At 34.7% G+C, this 15,760-nt stretch overlaps 1 protein-coding gene across 1 annotated transcript in view; it reads left to right on the top strand.

Annotated features, from left to right (window-relative positions):
- Positions 1 to 15,760, top strand: part of LOC128205894 (uncharacterized) — a 60,829-nt gene that overhangs the window by 17,420 nt on the left and 27,649 nt on the right. The window contains exons 4-6 of the mRNA XM_052907946.1: positions 2,133 to 2,288; positions 3,554 to 3,715; positions 4,428 to 4,603. Of these exons, the coding sequence (XP_052763906.1) occupies positions 2,133 to 2,288; positions 3,554 to 3,715; positions 4,428 to 4,603 (494 nt within the window). The remainder of the gene's footprint in view (positions 1 to 2,132; positions 2,289 to 3,553; positions 3,716 to 4,427; positions 4,604 to 15,760) is intronic.

Here is a 15,760-nt window from a genome sequence, read left to right as displayed (position 1 = left end):
CAAAAATATACATACGTTTGACTTCAGAAATAATAGAGTCAATGGTCTAATACATGAATTTCAATAGCATGAAATTCACCTTTTATTTGTACCGGCATGTTATGTGAATCGCGGGCTTTATATAGACTTTATCAGCCTTACTGATGATAGCTTGTTTCTGGTCCATATCTTAGTGATACAAGGTCAGATTGAAAATGATTTCGTATTTCAACATTTGGGGTCAAATTCAATGATTCATCTAGTTACATGATTATTTAATATAGGTAACACAAATAGTTCTTAGTACTTGTTAATACAGTTTTTATGAAATTACATGAATAAGTGTTTGTTAATTGAAAGTGTTCTACAAGTTCCACTGATTGATACTTTGATCACTCTGCCAAGCATTATCATTATGTGCAACAAGTTAAATATTTTGATATACAGTGGGCACAAATGTGATATTTATATTTAAAGCATGTGTTTTCTCTTTAAAAGCAGTGAAACTGTCGCTGCTATATGAAAAACAAGTACCATGGAGAACCGATAAAATGTACAAGCAGTATTTGTGTGATAAATGTACTAACAATATCATTGAGCTGCCATTTATACCCAAAATGAGATTTAGCAACTAGAATTTTACGTTCTTAAGAGGGCTTAAAAGTGTCAGCCTTATTTAAGTGACCCCCTACCCCTCAAATCAGTGTACAGTACACAATTTGTGTGTATTGCCTCTGCGATGTATCAGATCTCAATTCTATATGTTCTGCTGTGCAGTACTGAAGGTTTTATTATAAAAGTGAATAAAACATCTTGTCTTATAGACAAGGACATCTCTTATGTTGTAAGTTGACTGCCCAACTTTTACATGTAAGTAATTTTGTTGTAAAGACAAAGTTTTTCGTCATTTCTTCAACAATTTATTATTTTGTCTACTGAATTTCCTTTTTCTGATGCATTCTTTTTGTTTTATATTTTTTGTATTTTACAAGGGATGTGATTTGTTCACTGACTTGTGGTTGTCAATGGACTCAAAAAAGGGTTTATTTTTTATGGGGTTAGAGGTGCTGATTAAAAACTTAACTGGTGGTTTTGGGTAACTTCTAAAAATGCTTTTTTTGCTTCTTGAGGAGAGGGCATTGCTCCGTTCGACCCCTATTGGGAGCCTATAAAAAGCAGCCCCAAAAGCCCAACAAATTGGTTTCAGCCATTCGCCTTTGGATGTGAGGTCAATCAAATTTAAGTTAATATTCCTTCATTGTTTTTCATTTTATCTAGTTGCCGAAATCATCGAAAGCTTGCATGTTCATTTTACTTTTCAGTGAATTTTTACGATGGTTTTGAAGGATGTGTTTTTTCTCCTTCATTAACATGTTTTTGAAAGTAAACTTCTTAATCTACATATAATAATCAATAATGTTTACCTTTTACCAAAGCTTCATAAAAAATCTAAGGTCTGCCAGTGCATGTCCTAGAAGCAAAAAGATAAGGAGCCCTATGATTTCAGGAATGTTAAGCAGTATGTAGTTTGTGTGTAGCTGCATCTTGTAAGTCAAGAGTGATGACCCTTGACTTATGTTTAAGAAATAACCATAGCATGCATTATTTTTTCATGTGAAACTCCATAATAGTGTGAGCTACTGTCATGAAGGTTTATCAGAATGGTAAGTTGTGCACCAGAGATTCTGTTAAATGTGATGAAGCCCAGATACAGCATAGTTACTGACCCTTGTTTAAATTATTACAAAGCGGTGTTTGGAGAAAATTTTCTTTTGAACATTTATGGATGAAATCATTTCAATTTTTATTTTGGTGAAACGGTTTTACAGTTTTTATTTCAGCATACATTTGAGGACTTAAGCCACATAGTATTGACACTATTCTTTTTATACAATAATAGTTATGAAAATAAAGGGATGATATATTGTGTAAAAAACTAATATCTAATGTGTTTTGGGAATCAATACCATTGTGCCTACATGTTTGTTTGTTAAAAGTTTGCTGTATAATCTATTATGTCTCTGACAATGACTGACCCAACATTCCAGAAATGCTCTCTAGGATTGTAGCATCTGTTTGCAATGCTCATGTTGTAAGAAATCCTTTAAAGAAAGAGATGTTAGTTGTAATGGGACCATATTTCCATGTTTCAGGGATCCTATTTGACCGCTTTAACAAGCTGCTGATCATAGGGGTTTCCTGCGTCACAATGGCGGTGTTCACTGGGTTCCAGCCGTGGTGTAGATCATACCCACTCATGCTTGCACTACGATTCCTGTCAGGCCTCGGAGGAGGGGGCCTTGATACTGGTAAATTCTATACTAAAAGTGTAGTTCGATATTCTAAGGTAGACTGTGCTTTTCAAGATAAAAGACAGGTTAATTTCAAACATTTTGTTGCAATGGCTTCTCATTTGGCATACAAAAGTTTTAAAGCTGCACTCTCACAGATTTACCGCTTGACAACTTTTTATTTTTGTCTCGGAATGAGAAGATTTTAATGGTAAGTATCTGCAAGCCACTGATATAAAAATATATGACTGCTGAAAAAAGATCAGGCACAAATTTCTCGAAACTTTTAAGTCCCTTATAACAGGATTAGGCTAATCTCACTATTTTTGTTGTTCTATAGAATATGTTATATTTACTTCTTCAAGAATTTTAGAAATTATGTATGAATAACCTGTATGATTATCAGAATATACCATTTTTATGCCCCCGAAGGTGGGCATATTAAAATCGCACCGTCCGTCTGTCCGTGTGTCCAGCTCAATAACTCGTGTCTGGGCTGTAATTTTCCCTTGTATGGACAGATTTTAAAATAACTTGCCACATGTGTTCCACATACAAAGACGATGCGTCACATGCAAGACCCATGTTCCTATCTCTAAGGTCAAGATCACACTTAGTGTTTATTCACAATGGAATGCTGAATATAAGGTCATAAGAGAATAGGTTGTCAAATATGGGTAGTATGTTTTATGTTCAGAGGCAATTTAAAATAACTTGCCATATATATTTGACATGTAAAGGCAAGATCAACTTTTCATGTACTGACCTTGTTCATAGGTCAATGTCACATTCGGGGGCATTTGTCACATATTGTGACAGCTCTTGTTTAAAGCTGCAGCAATGATATTTTGAACATGTGTACAGATTTGCAAATTAACATCAATGTGGTCCTCGGATGACCTTAACTTTGACTTTTGACCAACTTTTTTATTTTTAGAGCTACAGAAATTTTGACAATGAATACAGTTTTGAATGCATTTTTTTCGTCAGATGACCTTTACTTGGCATATATTAAAATACAATAGTTAATGCAACTAATCTGCTTACAACACATTCTGTCCTCAGATGTTGAACGTGCAACGTTTTCAGGTAATCCAAACACAAAACGTGAACTATATGTTTGTTGCCTTTTACCCATATATACATGCTCTGGATTGAAAATGATCACAAGAGCCATGCCAGTAGAGCATAGGCCCTTTTTGGCCTCTTCTTTTTAAGTTTTCAGATAATGCTCATCCTGAAAATATTTCCACTGACAACATAATTCTTATTTCTTCTACCAGGTGCCAATGCTGACATGGTCTCTATATGGGATGAGGAAGGTCGGCCTTACATGCAGGCGATGCACGCATCGTTTGGGGCTGGTGGTATCGTCGCGCCACTTGTGATAGAGCCATTTCTCTCGGAAAAGATACTGGAAAATGTCACCAATGGCAATACTTCAGGTTAACATCTTTTGTCGAAGAAAACAGTCAGTGTTACAACCTTGATGTTGGTTTTGTTAGTGTCAATGCTCTTGTACAATTTGCCCACAGTGGAAAACATTCTAATTTTAAATTAGATGAATTTTTCTACTGAAAGAATAATATACAATCATTTATGTTAATTCTGCTGTGCTCTTGGGATCTATAGCAATTTTTGCTGATTTAAAGGTAACACAGTTCATGTGGTCATTCTCTTCCATACTTTTTTCATTTTAACCTATAAGAACAGTCATTTTTGATTGCATAGCTTCGTTTCACGAAAAAGTGTTCAGGGATGTGATTTGTCCGTGGATCTGATTGCTCCAGGGTCCATTTTTATGAAACCCGTGAATCTGGAAAAAAATGGGGTGGGGGGGGGTACAAGTCTCTGAGCTTTTTACCCGTTACTGCCTGGGTTACATCTAGAGCCAATGCTACACATCTTCTTATTGGTTCAAGCCTTTCATCTAGTCCAATCAAATGGCTTTTGATACTGAGAAGCCAAAACAATACACACTTTATGTATTTTGTAACAGAATGGAAAAAACAATCAAGTGGCGTCAGCCTTTAGCGGCCCAAAAACCCTTCCCTGAAATGCCTACCAGGTCAATCATATCCCTGAAGTTGATGTCATAGATGATGTGCAATGAAACTGTACACATTTGCAGTTCTCATAACTATGTATCAATTACAGAGCTAGTGACAGTGTATGGAGAGACCAACATCCACTCTGCCTTTCTGATAAGCCTTGCTGTTATCCTCACTGGCGCTCTACCATTCTTCTACATGTACTTCCGAATCTGCTGCTGCGGCATCAGTCACAAGATGGCGGCCAAGAAAATTGACCATAAGCGTCCTGCGAAATTACCGGTGGGATTAAAGATTGCATTGTGCATTCTTTTGTGTGCATGTATGATGTCTTATTGCGCTGTTGAGGACACATTTGCAGGTTTTCTAGCCACCTTTTGTGTAGACTATTTACAGTGGGATAAAAGTACAAGCAGCTATGCTACCAGCCTTTACTGGGGCGCTTTTACTGTAGGTAGATTTACAGGAATTATTTTGATTAGGTTTTTAAGACCAGTACAATTACTTTGTGGGTATTTGATATGCCTGATTCTGGCATTCATCGGCTTGTTCATAGCATCTATAACCATGACTGAACCAGCTGTCTGGGTGTTTATACCGGCACCTGGATTTTTTATGTCTGTAATTTTCCCATGTATATTTACTTGGACCGAAGAAAGTATTCTCGAAGTGACAGGAAAGATATCCTCAATGTTTCTCATATCAGCCTCCACAGGGACGCTCTTGAACCCGCTATTCGTCGGATATTTAATGAAAAACATTGCGCCTATATCTTTCCTTTACGTTTTATTGGTAGAAAGTTTCCTTTGTTTTTCACTGTTTATAGTCATTTATTGTCTACTCAAAGTTTACATTAAGACAGGCTCAAGATCTCAGACCTTCGAGATAGTTATTCCTCCTCCAGAGGAAATGACAACACTTAGTGTTCAAGAAAATCCATAACAAAACTATTCCCTTTTTTGTGTCCTTTAAAAAGTTTTTTATATGATTTACTATTATGTAAATGACTGCATATACAGGTATATGGGTGATACATTTGTTCAGGTTTTGTTACACAATGCTAGTCTGTATTTTTTTGATGACATAAAACATATCTTTGTGAAAAGTACACAATTGAATTATGATTGAAATTGTGGTATAATGCAGAGGCATATCGTTACCTAATGTCTCGGTAATAGGGATTCAGCTGCAGATTACTATGAGTTCATTGCACACTGCTCTTGTGGGCGATCAATTGCACTCTTCTGACTTCTTTGGATTGAATGTTTGATGTAATGAAATAGTTTCTGAGTTTTATAAGCAGAAGGATTTTTGGTGGTGTAAATAAATTATTTAACATGATGCAAAATATGGTGCTTAATATTCATCAGTGTTTTTTTCAACATTTTTTTTTCTTTATTCACAACCCAAAAAGTATATTTTTGTACTAAAATTGACTATAATTTTTTATCCAAAAAGAGAACAACACTTATTAAATAACAACAAGTCAAGTAGTACAAACATGTTAAGATAGAAGTTTTATTCTCTTAAAATTTTGCTCTAATTCTTTGTTTGATATACAATAAATGTTAAATAAACATATCTAAGCATTTCATTGCTTGGGCCCTTGGCCCAATTCACACAAAATGAAAAATCAATGTGTATGTCTTTGAAAGGAAGTTTCAATTTCACCATTTATTGGGTTTTGTTAACTATATTTGTATTGAACACTTTGTTTAAGGTCACACAGAATCTTATTTACCACCTTTGTGATTTGATTGGAACATGTAGGGTAATTATTATTTTTATCACATGAATAGCTATACTAAAGATTTGAAGATCATTCTCATTAGGCCGTTGGCTACAGTACACCCCTTACCAAGAAATTATGCTATGACAGTCACTGGTTAAGATAATACATTGTTTAAGTGTTAGACAGCACTAATTCGTCATATAATGTCATTTATCAAATTCATATACAGAAGTGTGAATAGTTTAAACTCTTGATTTCAGAAATGTATACGAGTCAGCAGTGTTGTATACCAATGATTGAGCAGTTTTGTGTAGGACTTATGAAGTATACATAGGGTTGTTTCTTGAAGCTTTGTATTGAATACTTCAATGTACATATATAGCAAAATATTTTCTCACACCAGACTCCATACCAAATTGCCTTCTGAAACATAAAGTTAATACTAGTATCAGGAGATCTCCTGCAGCTTGTCAACTACACGGTTGTTTTTCTTAACTTGACATGATTTTGATTGGTCGTTTTGCAACCAACCAGGTATTGCTTAACCTCAGTTCATGTCCTTATGGCCAAGTGCCTCTTACACATGGCCCTTTCCCATAATTCAGCACGGTATTAAGAATGTGGTGCGATGAATTCGCTTCCATATGCTTACGCAGATCATCCATACAATAATGCCTTACAACAAGTACTTACCCCATACAACCCACATTCCTTTATGGCCCCTGTTGGCAGGAAGTTGTGCTGTCTCTTACCCCTAAACACATGAACTCCTACTTGAAATCTATTGGATCTTTACATGTTAAATGTTTAAATATATTTAATAGTGTTAAATATTTATATATAATCCTGTAGTATGTATCCATTATCAATATTTTTACTCTCATGTAAAACATGCTATCATGGGTATTGCATAAAATCATCATAATTGTAATATAAATTAAACCTACAAGCCCTCCTGCCCTTGGCCAGCAGTAACGCGTGTTTGGCGTTAGATCATCGCTGGCTATCAGCGGTTTTGCTAATACTTGCAAAATCATAAACTTCCTACTCTGCTTTCGGCGTTGATGCCCCTTTACTCTACACCATCAAAGGCTACGAAAGGCTATCCATGGGGGCAGCATCCGAGTCAGCAATTCTACCATATGCCATGACCTTGTCGGATACCAACCCGAGAAAAGACTTACTTCCTGATGCAACATCGAGATGGGGTTGCCCGTTTGCAGCCTACTAATATTGTGGTACCCCTTTTTAAGTGCTACTTCTTGTTTAAATAAGCATGCCAACAACAAATAGTCAGTGTATAAACACTACATTTTAAAGCAAAACACATAATTTCAATCGCATAATTAGTATTTAACAAGACAATATCTATTTTTTTGGTTCTACAAAATATTCATTGCTCACATTCACATCTTCCATTCATATTCAATACACTTCTCCCCTGCTGCTGCCCTAGCCACTTGTGCCTTCTTTTTGCTCTCTTCGTAGTGGTCAATAAGTCAAGTGAATGATGTCTTGCTGATCTTCAGCCTTGTCAGCAGACTTGACAATGAAACTCCTTTATAACAATGATTCCTACCAAAAGATCTAAGAAAACGTCTTGAAACAAGAAATAAATCATTTTTTTATTAAAGTGAAATAAAATAGCCCTAGTCCTAAAAATTACAAGATAAAACACAAATATAATACTGCCAACCCTGAATTGTCTCATATCGAGGATGGACATGTTACAAGTTGCAGCTGTTCTCCTTGATCATTCCCGCTCACGCAACCTGTATATGATGGCGTGTCCTGTAAGAAAGCAGATCCTGGTGCTCCTTTAAGGAGAGTAGTTCGCTCTCTTTAGTTTGCGCTTCAGAACAGGCTTTACTTTAATTTCAAGGTTTGTGTGATTATACAATTTTCATTTGGGCTCTTATACACAGTTGTCATTGGCTCAGTCAGCAAGTCTGGGCTTCCGTGAAGGTTTTACGTTTAAAGTGGGTGTTATGTTCCAGTTGTTTTTGAAAACAGTGATTTGAGTAGTCAAAATGTTATATTATATTTAAGATGCACTCTTACTCCCAAAAAAGATTTACCACGATTAATATTATTGTTTTAATATACCAAAACAGATGGATAAATGTCGAAAACAATGGTTTTAATTATGGATACCGCGTTTAATTTGAAAGAAAGATGCAGAAAACACGGTATTTCTACCTTATGGAACGATAGTATATCGCAGTAAATCCTTTAGCATTCACCAATAATTTAATATTTTGGCGTTTTCTGCTATTAAAAACACTGCTACAATCTTGTCATCAGTAATTAATATTTTCCTTAAATGCATTATTTAGTAAGTAGTTTAAGGTTTATCACTCAAAATTTATGTTTGTTATACATGTGTATGTATTGATTTTGAATAAGAGTGTCAAACAGCCAGAATATTTTAACAATTATTAAAACTAAAAATTAACAGAAATATTTAGAAATAATTCCGATTATTTCAGAAGTAGTATAAAGCAAAGAGATAAACGACACTTGGAAATATTCAAAGTATACTTTTAAACAATTGTAACAAGTTAAAAAGTAGCAATAATCTAGACAAATGGCTATGGCAAGACAGGGTTCTCAAAAATGAATGATTTGAGGAGCAAAAGTGTCCAGCTTATACTCCGAAACATACTGTTTTAGAACTTATTTGTTTCTTTATCATTGCTTTTAATATGTTCAATGCCATGGATGCCGGATCCCTTGACTTTCAGTATTTCCACGTTATCCAGTGTTGCACCCCAGACATCTGATGGTATGTCATACTGTTGCGCACAAGGATAACTGCATATTTTGGGGTACTTGATAACCTGCATTGGTTTTGTTCGATCCGATACTGAAAGTTTAACAAACTAGATTTATAATATTTATTATTATCTTTTTCATTGATGTAAATAATAATAAAAAACACATGCACTGTAAAAATTAAACTGTTGACTTTGTAGTGCTGGTTAAGGAAGGACTAAATCTTTCGAATCTTCCTAACCAGTCTGTCACACCGGTCTTTAGCATCGACATCACAACAAGGACGCTCCAATCTCCCTAACCTGTCTGCCACACCGGTCTTTAGCATCGACATCACAACAAAGACGTTCCAATCTCCCTAACCTGTCTGTCACACCGGTCTTTAGCATCGACATCACAACAAAGACGTTCCAATCTCCCTAACCTGTCTGCCACACCGGTCTTTAGCATCGACATCACAACAAAGACGTTCCAATCTCCCTAACCTGTCTGTCACACCGGTCTTTAGCATCGACATCACAACAAAGACGTTCCAATTTCACTAACCTGTCTGCCACACCGGTCTTTAGCATCGACATAACAACAAAAACGCTTCAATTTCCCCAACCTGTCTGCGTCATACAGGTCGTAAGCGTCGACATTACAATAAAGAAGTTCCAATCTTTCCAATCTGTCTATCACACTGGTCGTAACCTCACAACATGGATGTTCCAATCTTCCCACGGGACGTATTGATTTATAGTGTTCCTCTATGGGTGCCGTTGTGGTCCATTCCGCTGCATGTATCAGCTTGTCTCCGCTTACGTCCAGCAAATGGCTTTGATGAACGTCCGTTCGTAGACGCTGCATTTATGTTTCTTCCTGTCTGTTTACCTGTATCAGTCTGTACAAATTTACTACCTGATGAAATATATTCACTACCCGTATTTCCTTTTTATCTGTATGTTTTGTTTCCACTGTTCAGGATTTCTTTTCTTTTTTATGGCTTGAAACTGTTTTCTTTGGACTTTGATAAGCTGCAAGTTTATGTGGTGCTGTTTGATGTAGTCATCTTCAATATGATCAGGCAATGTTGGTGATTCTGTTGACATGTCATCGTGTGCCTCCTTCCCCAAAGTATTGCCCACCCTATCTACGGCAATATCATGTGCATATTGTTTTGTTGCATAGTGCTGTTCTCTTATTGCCATGTATACCTTTTCAAATGCGATTTCCGGCCAATAACTGGTGTAGATAATGAATTGGAGAATATACGAACAGCACATTTGTAGTAATTTGCCAAAGGCAAAATATCACCTACGCTGAAATTCAATTGCCCACTGGTTTTTAACTTTTCACTTGATTTGTGATTTTGCTTAAACAGAATGAAATATAATGCTGTTTTCCGACATAAAGTTACACAGATTTGTATATGTTTCTGATACATCATAATCAGTAATTAATTTATTTCCACTCTCTCTCTGAGTGCACTGAAAAAGCAGTTTCCATCTCCACGTACGTTAACTCGCTTAAGGTCGTTGCTTGCAAGCAAATTATCCAGTCGTGATATGTGTGACCATCGTACAATTGCTTACACTGTATGTATATTTTTACTTATACGCATTGCTCTTTCCAAGGTGCTTGAATCACTTGTCTTTTTGAGTCTCTTATTTTGGAAGAGTTTGATTCTATTCATTAGTTATTGATGTACATCTCTCTGTGTTTTATCGCGTCTCTCTTTTATTCCAGTTTTAATCTACTTGGTTTTGGTTTGTTCTGGAATTATCTTCCATGCCTTTTCTCGCTGAAATCTGCGTTTTCCTGTTTGTTTATTTTTTCCTAATACAATCTCGTTTTCTGATTCAGTGGACATTATAAAGGACAATGGTGAAAATGCTATATTATGACCTATTAAAATCCATTAATAATGGCCTCATTGTTTTAATAAATAAGTATTTAAGAAAATGAAATATTTCAAAAGCATGATATTTTTGTTTTAGATAATGTAAGGAATTAGTATAGTGTTTTTACAAACGGTTTTTTAGCTCGACTATTCAAAGAATAGGTGGGCTATACTACTCGCCCCAGCGTCGGCGTCGGCGTCCGGTTAAAGTTTTAGGGCAAGTTGGGATTTTCACTTATAAGTCCAATACCCTACATTTAATTGACTTCATACTTCACACAGTTGTTCAGGGCCATCACATGATGAGGTAAGATAACTCCATATTATTCTTTACACAGATTATGGCCCCTGATTGACTATGGAACTTAGGTTAAAGTTTTAGGGCAAGTTGGAATATTTATTAATAACTTCTATATCCTTTGTTTAATTGACTTAATACTTCACACAGTTGTTCAGGACCATCACACAATGAGGTTACATAACTCCATATTATCCTAAATACAAGTTATGGCCCCTGATTGACTTAGGTTAAAGTTTTAGGGCAAGTTGGGATTTTCACTTAAAACTCCAATACAATTCATTCAATTGACTGAATACTTCACACAGATGTTCAGAGCCATCACATAATGAGGTTAGATAACTCCATATTATCTTTTATACAAATTATGGCCCCAGATTGACTATGGAACTTAGGTTAAAGTTTTAGGGCGGGTTGGGATATTGTTTAATAACTTCTATACCCTTCATTCAATTGACTTAATACTTCACACAATTGTTCAGGACCATCACACAATGAGGTTACATAACTCCATATCCTTAATACAAGTTATGGCCCCTGATTGACTTAGGTTAAAGTTTTAGGCAAGTAAAAGTTAAGGGCAAGTTGGGATTTTAATAAAAAAACTTCTATACCGTTCATTAAATTCACTTAATTAAATTCAAAGTTATTTATGACCATCTTACTACAAGAAACGTAACTCCGTTTTAAGCCTTAATACAAATTATGGCCCTTGATTTTTTTTATTTTTATTTTTTTTAAATTTCCTTTGAAAGGCATATTTGTATATTCTTAACCACATTTTCATAACGGGAAATCAAGTTATTTGAATGACTTGCGTCTTTGTTTGGGCGGGCTTGTGGGAGGGCAGCATCAAAGTCACCTTATGTATCGAATAATTTTAGTTGGGTTTGACATAAAGAGACCAAACTTGGTATTATTTCATCGTTATTGTATTCTAAATCAAAGCGGCGTAGTCGAGCGCGCTGTCTTACGACGGCTCTTGTTTATTGCTGTCGTATCTTTTAGCCTTCCAAATGGATGAAGAACTTAAATCAGCATAATAATATCACACATATATATACATATATGTACACGTGACAGAGCAATTGCTCATTTATTTTTTAAATAAATAAATGCAACAATACATCATAAGAAGCTTACATGAAGCAATTAAGATTGAAGACAACTATATTCTTATATAGTATAAAATAATGTAATACTTGTTTGAAATTCACCATTACAATAGAACTAACAACTTAAAAAATGCTAGGCTATAAAAGATGGCATAAAATTTAGATTAACAATAAGAAAATAAAATACTAGCATTATAATGTAAAAGTTCATGATGTTATAACAACAACAGAACAAAAAATAAATGTTTCATATACGTGTGTATATATATATATATATATATATATATATATATATATATATATATATATATATATATATATATATATATATATATATATATATATATATATAAATGGAAAAAAACAACAACAAATGAATTGACATTTTTAAGAGTGGTCATAAACAGTTAAAAAAATATGAGCATGGACTAGAGCATAAATCACTAACAAATCAACATTGTACTGAAAAAAACAACAATTATTGTTTATTTGAAGAAGGTACTTCAGTTTTTAGCTCGACTATTCGAAGAATAGGTGGGCTATACTACTCGCGTCGGCATCGGGGTCGGCGTCCGTTTAAAGTTTTAGGGCAAGTTGGGATTTTCACTTATAAGTCCAATACCCTACATTCAATTGACTTGTGAAGAAATGTTCACCCTTGGAGGCCATAAATCTATGGGTTAAATTGGCCTCTCTAAAATAAGGAATGCTGATACATGAATGCATGTCCAATTTACATTTCAGTGAATGCATGTCCAATTTACATTTCAGAGTTAAATTAGAAAGGCAAACTGGGTCTACAAAAAATCACATAGCTATTTGATGCATTTTTAATTAGTGTAAATGTTATATGTATGAACACAATTTACAGCAATATACTGATCAACATCCAATGAATTAGTTTCTTGGTTATAGCAACATTTAATTGAACATATGTGGTAATATTGAAAGAAAAAGAACATTAACATGCATACAATCTTTCATGATACATTTTATTATAAAAGAGACTCACTCAAAATGTTTAACTTTCAGCATTAGTTTTAAGTTATTTGATTAACTTGTAAGAACAGACCGTAATCAGTCCAGCAGACACATTTTTATAAGCTCGACCTTTGTAAGAATAAAGAGGGCTATACTACTCGCCACAACGTCGACAAGTTGGGATTTTCACTTATAAGTCCAATACCCTTCATTCAATTGACCTAATACTTCACACAGTTGTTCAGGGCAATCACATAATGAGGTTAGTTAACTCTATATTATCCTTTATACAAATTATGGCCCCTGATTGACTATGGAACTTAGGTTAAAGTTTTAGGGCAGGTTGGGATATTTATTAATAACTTCTATACCCTTTGTTCAATTGACTTAATACTTCACACAGTTGTACAGGACCATCACACAATGAGGTTACATAACTCCATAATATCCTTAATACAAGTTAAGGCCTATGATTGAGGTTCAAGTTTTAGGGCAGGTTAAAGTTTTAGGGCAAGTTGAGATTTTCCCTTATAAGTCCAATACCCTTCGTTCAATTGACTTAATACTTCACGCAGTCGTTCAGGGCCATCACATAATGAGGTTAGATAACTTCATTTTATATTTTATACAAATTATGACCCCTGATTGAATATGGAACTTAGGTTAAAGTTTTAAGGCAGGTTGGGATATTTATTGATTACTTATATACCCTTCATTTAATTGTCTTTATACTTCACACTGTTGCTCAGGACCATCACACAATGAGGTTACATAACTCTCTATTATCCTTAATACAAGTAATGGCCCCTGATTGACCAAGTTTTAGGGCAAGTTGGGATTTTAATAAAAAAAAACTTCTATGCCTTTCAGTCAATGCACTTACTACTTCGCAATATTATTGACGACCATCTTACAACAAGTAACATAACTCCATTTTAGCCCTAAATACAAATTATTGCCCTTGAATGTTTATTTTTTTTTTTTTTATTTTAACTTGCTTTGAAAGGCATATTTTTAACCACATTTTCATAAATGGAAAACAAGTTATTTCAATGACTTGCGTCATTGTTTGGACGGGCTGGTGTTAGGGCAGCGTCAAAGTCGTCTTATGTATCGAATAATTTTAGCTGGGTTTGACATAAAGAGACCAAACTTGGTATATACAAAGAGTTTATGGAGACCTTTTATGGGAATGTGTTTGAGGCCCCTAGGATCAAGGTCAAGGTTACTATTAATAGAAAAAGGTTGGTATTGAATAACTTAAGTTAGGGTCTTCATATTGTTACCAAATTTGATATATAGGAAGAGTTTATAGAGACCTTTCCTGAGATTGTGTTTTGGGCCCCGAGAGTTATGGTTTAGGTCAAGGTCAAAATAGAAATATGGTAAGTACTGAATAACTCAAGTAAGGGTTGACATAGTGTGACCAAACTTGGTATATAGGACAAGTTTATGCAGAGCTTTCATGGATTGCCTTTTGGCCCCTTGTGGTCAAGGTCACTGTCACTAAAAATGGATTATTGTTTTAGTTATGGTTGACATACTGTGACCAAACTTGATATGTAGGAAGAGTTTATGGAGGTCGTCCATGGGATTGGGGCCCTTAGGATCAAGATCACTGTTACAAAAAATAGAAGAAAGAGTCGAAACTAAATCTCTTCTGCCAATCATTAAAAACCTGGTTTTGCACATTGCGATTCTTGTTCACTTTTCAATTTGATTGTTTTATTGCTTTTGACAGGCACATCTTACATCGTTATTGTATTCACTTCTAAGTCAACGCGGCGTAGTCTTACGACAGCTCTTGTTAAATTTTGTAAATCGTATTGCAAAACAGTTCGTTAAATTGTTTTACTGTACATATTTTAACTCAGTAAGCTGAAATATATGCTGCTTCAATCACGAAGCCAATTTTTTTTCTAAATCACTTTTTCATGAGATAAATTTTCAATTAGATATGTCTTATTCAAGTCTGAATAAGTACCTTTACTTTAAGTTTGTTGAAACGAATATACATTTGCGTCATTATAATATGTAAATGATATATTGTTGTTAAACTACTGTTAATACATTATGTTACTTTTAAATGCTACAAACTAGTGTATATTCAGTGTCATGTTAACATGTTAATTCTGATATCACACTATTGTCAGCAGGATGTCCGTCCGTTTTCCCTCTTCGAGATGTCGTGGCAAACCACTGCAGCTACCTGGGTGACAATATTCAAAGCAACCGAAATTAAAATGAATATTATATGCATATAATGTGTAGTAAGAATTGCACGGAACTCAATACAATGATTGTTTATTACATATTTATAATTTCTAAACCTACATCCTACATCCAACGTACATTCTGGTAGATTTGGTGTGCGCAAATTTTATTTTAATCGGCAATTCGTTGTCAATGGGTGTTTATACATATATGTCTGACATATATGTCTGACATATATGTCTGCCGCTCATGATTCTCAAAGTCTGAATAAAAAGTTCACGCGAATGCCAATTTACTATGTTAATGAAATGAATTCAGCTAAGAAATGAGGTAGTTCGTAAGGCAAACTGCCTTATTTTCTTTGCATATACGTGTTATCATAAAGGTATTATTTATATGATTTTAAAACTGAATACCTAGGCGTTGAAGAAGCCTGTGGTCT

The sequence above is a fragment of the Mya arenaria genome, chromosome 10 (genome assembly GCF_026914265.1).
Source record: "Mya arenaria isolate MELC-2E11 chromosome 10, ASM2691426v1".
NCBI classification, from domain to species: Eukaryota; Metazoa; Mollusca; class Bivalvia; order Myida; family Myidae; genus Mya; species Mya arenaria.
The sequence above is the reverse complement of the archived record's forward strand: the minus strand, read 5'-3'. Positions and strand labels throughout refer to the sequence as shown.